The 10,230-nt window shown below is 43.1% G+C and overlaps 1 protein-coding gene across 2 annotated transcripts in view; it reads right to left on the minus strand.

Moving 5' to 3' along the window:
* Window positions 1–8,451, minus strand: part of MND1 (meiotic nuclear divisions 1) — a 100,389-nt gene extending 91,938 nt beyond the window's left edge. Inside the window, exon 1 of one of the 2 annotated variants that reach the window (XM_089670439.1) lies at window positions 8,301–8,449. In XM_089670439.1, the coding sequence (XP_089526565.1) occupies window positions 8,301–8,303 (3 nt within the window). In that variant the 5' untranslated portion in view covers window positions 8,304–8,449. Of the gene's footprint in view, window positions 1–8,300 lie in introns of both variants that reach the window. The other variant, XM_089670440.1, reaches the window with a different exon arrangement.
* Window positions 8,452–10,230: the final 1,779 nt, after the last annotated feature.

Raw genomic sequence — 10,230 nt, forward strand, 5'->3', positions numbered from 1 at the left:
ATCAAAAAGACAATAATACATACAACAGAGTCTTGGAGGAAATTACCTCCTTTTCATACAGATTTAGGAGCTCCTATCTTTCCTTCTGCTAAGCTTTGATAGGTTTGACACTCAGCACCTTTGTCTAAGTCCAAGCCTCAGCTATTTCATGGTCCAGGTCATACAGTGACTGAAAATCTGCCCTCAAAAAAAAAAATAAAAATAAAATAAAAATAAACCTTTATGTGCTCATTTCAGGGGCTTGTACAATGTCAGAGCTACAGTTTGTCAGGATGTTAACAACCATTTCTGACTTTTTCTACTGGCACAGTTGGTCTTCAAAGTCCAAAACTGTTTTGAACTTTCTTCATGACCACCACTGCATTCCTTCAACCTTCTATGATAAACTCCCTAACTCCTCTTGGTCCCAACATTCCCTTGCCACGACTTTCACATTCAGATAGAGATGAGTTTGGAGGATGCTCAGGCCCATTTCTACTCTGGAAAAATCCAGGAGGTGAAGAAGTCGAGGTGATATTAAAGGCTAGAAAGCAGGTCTTGAGGTGGCAGTCCTCCTCCAGCTTGGGTGATATTTTGAGTCTAGGTTGGTGATGTGGCTCTGGGTTAAGTTGGTTATGAATTTTTGTGTTGTTCTTAGGGGTTTGAATTGCATTTTTTGGGTGAGTGGAAGGATTGGCAGAGTGAGGTGGTGAACACAGAGTCTGGCAGAAACATTCATAAATCTGATGGGAAGATAGGTCTGTGTAGAGGTAGGCCAATAGGCAAGAAGTTGCAATGCACAAGGTGAGAGACAACACAGGAGTAAATTAGTAGCTTGGTGGGTTGGTATAACAGCCAGGCAATTAGCAATATAAAGAAAAGGCATCAAAGGCAGCTTTGACATTAGTCTCTGTATAGCACTAACTATTCAACTGTTGCATGGACTTTGTTAAAATATTAGTGATCTGATGTGCAGCTAATAGTGTCACAAATTTGCTTGTTCAATGTCTCCCATGGTACGCCTGGTTACAACAAGCATGGCATTAAGCCTAGGTTTACAATAGTGCTGTTGCATAAACATGCATTTTTCAGTGCATTTTTGCCATAATTATGCACATTTCTAATGTGACCAAATGTGTGTTTTTTTGTAGGAGGAAGAGACTGGTCGCTGAACACAAAACCCTACCAAATACAATGTACAAGCATTTTTCATGCATTTCCACCACATTGCATGAATGGGAGCAGGCACCCTAGAGAATAATGTGATTTACATTGTCAAATATAGTGTGAACAGGTCCCCACTATGTGACAGCCAAGCAGAGCTCATACAGGAGCCCATAGCACATGACATTCAACTCCAGCCACTCATAGCTTACACAGTACTTTCTGCTGCTCCCAATGGCAGTATAGAGTGGCAGGTTATGAATGGAAGGATTGTGCTAGTGATGCACCAATAAATCAGCCACCAAAATCTATCTTCCAAAAATAAGATTATCTGCGTTTTTTCAATAAATAAAAAAGAAGGCGCTGATGTCATTGACTCCAATGCAGGCAGAGACAGCAGGAATATAGCAGCATGGCTATGGACAAATGAAAAAGGAAGCTCTGACGAGGAAAAAAAAAATGCATGCAAGTTACGTTACCTTTATCTGATTCAAGTAAATAAATAATTTGAGCAATCAAAAAAAACATTGGGACTGTGCCACAGATGGTGTAAACCGCCACCCATGTCATTAGATATCGCCTATATTGTAAATTATATCTACCAACTCAGATTATCAAAAATATGTACATTGAAACAGAAAAATAATTCAAAGTGCAACTGTGCAAAGTGCCTGGTGTAAACCATATATGAGGGGCGCTCAAGTAAAACCGGGACTTTTTGAGTTTATATAATAAAAGAAAAAATTTCAAGGAGTGGAAACTGCATTTATTTTTCAACATACTCCCCTGCTACATTTATACACTTATGCCAGCGTTTAATGAAAAGAAAAGTTTCGGCATAGAAAGATTTGTCAATACACCTGAACCATCCTAGGACAGCCTGCTTCACTTTGTCATCATCGTGTTCACTGTTCCAACAGAAAGATTTGTCTCTCGTGCAATTTCATGACAGGTTATGTGCCGAGTAGGCAGGATCAAGCGTTTAAAGCACTGAATGTTCACAGGAATGTTTGCTGTGGGCTGGGAACCACAATGGCTGGGATCGTCACTGATGGATGTAGGTCATCTTTGAAATGTTTATACCAATCAAATGTCCTACTAAGGCTGAGCATCTCATCACCGTACTGTGCTTGAATTCTGTAGATATCTGGGGGTTTTACACCTTTGTTCACAAAAACCTTCATCACCACACACTGTTCCATGCACGCACTAACAATGTTATCTGTCATCTTGATTTACGGTCTCTGGACTGGCCCACGACATGTGCCGCCTATCAGTAATAGGACACACTTGCCATTTACTGTTGCAAGTAGTACCGCCACGCTAGCATCCCTTTTAATACATGGAAAATTAACCCCTTGTCCTCCTGAGGATTTACTCCCCTTCCTGACCAGGCCATTTTTTGTGTTACGGCACTGCGTTACTTTAACTGACAATAGCGCACTCATGCAACGCTGCACCCAAATTAAATGTATTTCTCCCCACAAATAGAGCTTTCTTTTGGTGGTATTTGATTGCCTGTGTGTTTTTTATTTTTCTGCACTATATAAAAAGAACAATATTTTGGACTTTTTTTTTTCATTAAACATGTCCAGTAAAAAATAAAAAAAATAAAAAAATCAAATTTCATCATAAATTTAGGCCAAATGTATTCTGCTACATGTCTTGGCTATAACAAAAAAAAAAATCGCAATACATGTAAATTAATTAGTTTACGTGAAAGTTATAGCGTTTACAAATAGCGGTATATATACTGGGCTTTTTTTTTTTTTTACTAGTAATGGCAGCGATCAGCAACTTATAGCGGGACTGCGGCAGGCATTCTGACACTGGGAGGAACTGACTTAGTGCCACTGACATCCCCAGTGACACCAATACACTGTACTAATGGCACTGGGCATGAAAGGGTTAACATGTGGGGCGAGCAAAGGGTTAGCTGTGCTGTGTGCTGTTTTACATTATGTTCTGTGTGTGTGTGTGCTTCACTGTAAGCACACTACTTTGTATGGCTGTGCACAGCCATGCAAAGCAGTGTGGTGTGCAGAAGCTGACAGGGAGGAGAACTGTTTTGTTTGCTAACAGTCCCCCCCCCCGTTGGAGATCCTTGGCAGTCACTGGGCGCCATAGAGTAATCACCAGCCAGGACCCGGTGATTGACAGCCGCTGTTGCAAATGGTGCCGCAGGTAGGGCGCACACGTGCCCCCATACCCAGAAATGCAAAATCACGTATATATACACACGTGATTTTGCGCACTGCTGCTACCCTGTAGCTCTATTTCTGCTATAGGGCGGCGGTACAGCGGTTAAAAGTCCCGGATGGACTTGAACGCCCCTCATATCTAAGTGACCAGTGTAAACAACATATATTACAGATCATAAAACAACTCATTTCTTATGGGATCTCTCTCATCCTTTAATCAGTATACTGTCCAATATGATGTCATCTGCAAGTTTGCTGCTTTTTTCTTTATACCAGCCATTCTGTTTGGTGAGTGATCTGGTACTATTAGTTCCAGCTCACTTATATGCAGATTGGATGCAGTTTGAACTGCATCCAATCCACGTGACATGTGATATAACATGTCTATGTTGCCAAAGGTATTGGGACGCCAGCCTTTACACGCACATGAACTTTAATGGCATACTTAATCCGTAGGGTTCAATACTGAGTTGGCCCACCCTTTGTAGCTATAAAAGCTGCAAACATTCTATGGGAATGTTTAACCATTCTTCCAGAAGCGCATTTGTGAGGGCAGGCACTGATGTCGGACGGGAAGGCCTGGCTCACAGTCTCCGCTCTAATTCATTGCAAAGGTGTTCTATGGAGTTGAGGTCAGGCCAGTAAAGTTCCTCCACCCCAAACTCACTCATCCATGTCTTTATGGACCTTCCTTTGTGCACTGGTGCGCAGTCATGTTGGAACAGGAAGGGGCCATCCCCGAACTATTCCCACAAAGTTGGGAGCATAAAATCATCCAAAATGTATTGGTATGCCGATGGCTTAAGAGTTCCCTTCATTGGAACTAAGGTGCCAAGCCCAACCATTGAAAAAAACCCCACATCATAATCCCCCCCCCCCCCCACCAAACTTTATACTTGGCACAATGCAGTCAGGCAAGTACTCTTCTATTGGCAACCGCCAAACCCAGGCATGTCCATCGGGCTGTCAGACAGAAGTGTGATTCGTCACTCCAAAGAACACATCTCCACTGCTCTAGAGTCCAGTGGCGGCGTGCTTTACACCACTGCATCCGACGCTTTGCATTGCACTTGGTGATGTAAGGCTTGGATGCAGCTGTCCATTCCCATTCCATGAAGCTCTCTACACACTGTTGTTGTGCTAATCTGAAGGCCACACGAAGTTTGGAGGTCTTTAGCTATTGACTCTGCAGACAGTTGGCAACTTCTGCGCACTGTGCGCTTCAGCATGCGCTGACCTGGCTCTGCCATTTTTCGTGGCCGAGTTGCTGTTGTTCCCAGTTGCTTCCACTTTGTTATAATACCACTAACAGTTGACCGTGGAATATTTATTAGCAAGGAAATGTCACGGATGGACTTATCGCACAGGTGGCAACCTATCACAGTCCCACGCTTGAATGCAAGGAGCGCCTGAGAGCGACCCATTCTTTCACAAATGTTTCTAGAAGCAGTCTGCATGCCTAGGTGCTTGATTTTATACACCTGTGACCATGGAGGTGATTGGAACACCTGAATCCAATGATTTGGAGGGGTGTCCCAATACTTTTGGCAATATAGTGTATGCCCAGTGCACTGGCAGCATGGATTCAGAGCGGTTTGAAAGAGTCCTGTACGATTTTTGAGCAGTGCCTTCAGGTTCAAGTGAAGATTACACGCTATTGGCTTCTATGGGAGCGGTTTCTAAACCGCATATGTGTGAATTAGCTTGAATGATGGAGGACACGATTTATGGTGGAGCTTGTGAGGACAGCAGTGTTCCTTCTTGCATGTTGCACAGAAAGACTTTTTTTTGCCTTTTTCACCATTTGCCTACTGGGCACCCCCTTCCTGCCCAGGCCAATTTTCAGCTTTCAGCGCTGTCGCACTTTGAATGACAATTGCAACACTGCACCCATATGAAATATTTATTATTTTTTTCACACAAATAGAGCTTTCTTTTGCTGGTATTTAATCACTGTTGGGGGTTTTATTTTTTTGCGCTATAACAAAAAAGAGCAAAAAATAAATAAAATGTTTTTCTTTGTTTCTATTATAAAATTTGGAAAACAGGTAATTTTTCTCCTTCATCGATGAGGCTGCACTGATTGGCGGCACTGCTGGGCACTGATCATCAGTGCCGATCTGTTCACTGACAATTGCCAGTTCTCGGCAATGCTTTCCTCACGCTGTGACTGTGTGAGGAAAGTGCGGCTGATAACCGGCAACTGTATTTACCTTGTGATCTGCTGTGTCATTGGACACAGCTGATCATGTGGTAAAAGGCCGCTGTGATTGGCCTTTTACCACATCATGAGATCAGCTGTGTCTGTAGGACACAGTGATCATGGAGTTCGCGCCTCTGGGAGGACGTCATATGAAGCCCTGCCAGAACTGGACAACCGCGCTGTAGCCATCATTCAGCTAAAGCGGGGTTGAAAGTGGTTAAAGAGTAACTCCACTTTTGTTGAAGAAAAAAAAAATAAAACATTCCTGAGTGATCTATGTACATTAAAAGGATTTTAACAAACTTTGTTGCAGATCCCTGCCTTTTGTTATTCTGAAAAAATGTCAGTTTGTCCATGTGCAAAGTGAATCTAATGGGAGTGGTTACATAATTACCTATCAACTGCTGCACCTGTAGGGCTCTAACTACAGGGGCTGCTGCCCTTTAGACGTGATTTTCCTTTTGGGAGTATCTCACAAAAAAGGATATTTTTAGTTTTAGGTAGACAATATAGGTGACAGCACTGTCATTTAAGAACTAAATTAATAACTCCACTTTAATACCACTTTATAGTGCACCAGTGCTTTCCCCCTACACGGGCACAACTCAGGTTCACTTTAACCACTTGCCGACTGCAGATCGCCGAATGGCGGTTTTACTGCGGCTGGCCAGTTCTGGGAGGGCGTCATAGGACGTCCTCCCAGAGTGCACGCCCAGCCATCTCTGTGATCACTGTGTCCTATGGACACGGCTGATCACATGGTAAAAGACCGCTGTGATTGGCCTTTTACCACATCACGTGATCAGCCGTGTCCAATGACACAGCAGATCACCAATTAACGCAGTTGCCGGTTATTGACTGCACTTCCCTCACGCTGTCACAGTGTGAGGAAAGTACTGCCAATAACCAGCAATTGTCAGAGGAGGGATCTGCACTGATGATCAGTGCCCTGATCGGTGCCCATCAGTGCCTAGTAGTGCCACCCATCAGTGCCCATCATTGTTGCATATCAAACGCACATCAGTGAAGGAGAAAAATTACCTGTTTGCTAAATTTTAAAATAGAAACAGTAATTTTTTTTTATATTTCAATCATTTTATTGAGTTTTTCAAGGGTAAACAAGGGAAAGATACATGATTCAGTCATACAATATTACAATAGACAAAATATGATTGATCATTTTGTTGTAATTCCGTTCTTGGATGGATGAGGTGCTGGTCTTGTTTTAGCAATATCATCAGAGGTATTCGTGTGTATTTGATGAACTTTGGTGATGAGATTTCGGGGGTTATGTATGGGGGGGGGGTATTGGAGGGGAGGTGGGGGAGGATAGGAATGATGGGGGAAGGATATAACTGGGAAATTGAGGAGATACCAGTCTTGGTATGGGATGTGATTTCATCTCTTGAACTGTCATCAGGGTTGTATAAAACATTTTGGGTGATTTAGCCATCGGGTCCACTGGGTATTGAATTTGTGGTAGGAGGAAGTGTTCATTGCGGATAGTTTTTCCATTTGACATTGGGTGTTAAGGTCTATAATTAATGAAGTGATTGAGGGGGTATTATTCGTGTTCCATAATCTAGTAATATTCATTTTTGCTGCAAAGAGTATGTGGGTAATAATTGTTCGGGAATTAGTGGGGAGTTTCTCTATTCCAATGTGAAGGAGTGCCAATAAGGGGTTCGGGACTATCGGAGATTTATTTCGGATATTAATTGGAATGTAGTATTCCAGAAGGATCGAAGTGACTTGCATGACCATAAGATATGGATTGTTGAGTCTAGTTCACCACAAAGTAATTTTTTTAAAATATTTACTCGTTTATAGCAAAAAAAATAAAACCCCCAGCGGCGAGTACATACCACCAAAAGAAAGCTCTATTTGTGTGAAAAAATTGATAAACATTTCATATGGGTACAATGTTGCATGACCGCGCAATTGTCACTCAAGGTGCGACAGCACTGAAAGCTGAAAATTGGCCTGGGCAGGAAGGGGGTATAAGTGCCCGGTAGGCAAGTGGTTAATTGGAGTAACTGGCACCCATATTTTCCTGAAGGGGCCCATTTGCCAGCATCCTTGTGCCTGTAGAAAAATGGCCTCCAGTCCTGTGTGCCTGGCTAGGGTTGCCACCTCATTATTTCTTTCAGGTACTTATATAGCGCCGTCAATTTACACAGCGCTTTACATATATATTGTACATTCACATCAGTCCCTAACCCTCAAGGGGTGTACAGTCTAAGGTCCCTAACTCACATTCATATACAAGGGCCAATTTAGACATGTTCCAATTAACCTACCAGCATGTCTTTGGAGTGTGGGAGGAAACCGGAGTACCCGGGGGAAACCCAAGCAGGCACAGGGAGAACATGCAAACTCCAGGCAGGTGGTGCTGTGGTTGGGATTCAAACCAATGACCTGAGTACTGCCAGGGGGAAGCGCTAACCATTTAGCCTCTGTGCTGCCCATCCATTAAACCCAGACATATTAGTTCCACAGGTTCTGGGGCTGCTTACTCACTTGCTGCCTTCCCTGCATTACATTAGCCTCAGAACCTGTGTCATTAATATGTGTTCCGTTTCAGAGGGATGAGGTGACAACCCTAGTGACCGCACATTGGTGGGGACCTATTCATAAACACGCCCCTTATATTGACGGATTATTCTCCCTCCAGAACACGGACTCCATTGTTTTATTACTCTCCTATGAGAACACGCCGTGTAATAGAACATAAGAAGACACAGAGCGCTCACCATGTCTCCAGCTTCCTGCACTGCCCACTTCACTGCTGAAACCGCGGGAATATTCAGTCCCGATACAAGCACCGCCCAACAGCCTTTCCTATGCAGCTGATTGGTCTACGCTCAACCTGGCTTCTTTACTCCATATGCTCCCTGAATACATTACGACGAGTACGTCCGCTTCCTCTCTGTTATAAACAGAAGGGAAGCACAAGTGCACGTGGCGGCCATTTTTCCGGAGCCCTGATTTCAACGTTCTATGTACGCTTGCTGTACTTTCCATAGAACGCCACCCTGTAAGAGGATGAGTGTTTTCTATTATCCATAAACGCTATAATGACAAAAAAAAAGTGTGAATCTACGGGCGTTTTTTCAGTAAACGGCTATTATGACCAGTTCACATTACATGCGTTTTAGTTGCTCTTTTTTTTTGCATCCAAAAACGCAGAGAAAGTAGGTTATATGGTTGTCAATGTCAGTTCACATCAGTGCTTGCAGTTCCAGTGCGTTCTGGATGCAGAAAAAAAGTAGAATGCTACATTTTTCCTGCACGGAACTGTACTAGAACATGGTAAAATGCATCAAAAATGCACCGGAGCACACCAACAATATACTGGAACGCACATGTCCCTATTTAAATTGAAGTAAAATGGGGAAAAAATTAACTCAAACGCATCAAAAGTGCTCCGACGCAACAAAAACATCAGGAATGCACCTGGACTGCATTTCTACAGTGTGAACCAGCCCTTAGGGTCAATTCACTCTACATCCATTTCAGTTGCTTTTTTCTGCATCCAAAACACACACAAAGTAGGTTATATGGCTGTCAATGTCATAGTTCACATCAGTGCTTGCTGGCCAGTGCGTTCTGGATGCAGAAAGAAAGTAGAACAGGCTGCATTTTTTCTGCACAGAACTGTATTAGAAAGTGGTAAAACACATAAAAAATGTACTGGAAAGCACATGTCCCTATTTAAATTGAAGAAAAAGAGGGGAAAAAATGAACTGGAATGCATCAAAAACGCTCCGGAACACATCAAAAACATGCATTCAGAAATGCATCTGGAGTGGCTGTCAGTGTCATAGTTCCAGCGTGTTTTTTGGACAAATAGATTAAATTACAGTGAAAGAAATAAGTATTTGACCCCCTGCTGATTTTGAATGTTTGCCCACTCACAAAGAAATGATCAGTCTAAAAATCGAATGGTAGGTGTATTGTAACACTGAGAGACAGAATAGCAACAAAGAATTCAAAAGAAATGCATGTCTAACAAATTATGCACTGATTTGCATGTTCATGAGGGAAATAAGTATTTGATCCCCTTCACAAAACATGACTTAGTACTTGGTGGCAAATCGCTTGTTGGCAATCACAGAGGTCAGATGTTTCCTGTAGTTGGCCACTAGGTTTGCACACATCTCAGGAGGGATTTTGGCCCAGTCCTCTTGGCAGATCCTCTCCAAGTCATTAAGGTTTGGTGGCTGACGTTTGGCAACTCGAACTTTCAGCTCCCTCCACAGATTTTCAATCAGATTAAGGTCTGAAAACTGGCTAGGCCACTCAAGGACCTTAATGTGCTTCTTCTTGAGCCACTCCGTTGTTGCCTTGGCAGTGGGTTTTGGGTCATTGTCATGCAGGAACACCCATCCACGACCCATTTTCAATGCCCTGGCTGAGGGAAGAAGGTTCTCACCCAAGATTTGACAGTACATTACCCCGTCCATCGTCCCTTTGATGCGGTGCAGTTGTCCTGTCCCCTTAGCAGAAAAACACCCCCAAAGCAGAATGTTTCCATCACGTTTGCCAGTTGGGATGGTGTTCTTGGGGTCATAGGCAGCATTCCTCCTCCTCCAAACACGGCGAGTTGAGTTGATGCCAAAGAGCTCGATTTTGGTCTCATCTGACCACAACACTTTCAACCAGTCCTCCTCTGCATCATTC

Source organism: Staurois parvus, unplaced genomic scaffold (assembly GCF_062004578.1).
Source record: "Staurois parvus isolate SC_StPar_1 unplaced genomic scaffold, SC_StPar_1.0 ptg000090l, whole genome shotgun sequence".
NCBI lineage: Eukaryota > Metazoa > Chordata > Amphibia > Anura > Ranidae > Staurois > Staurois parvus.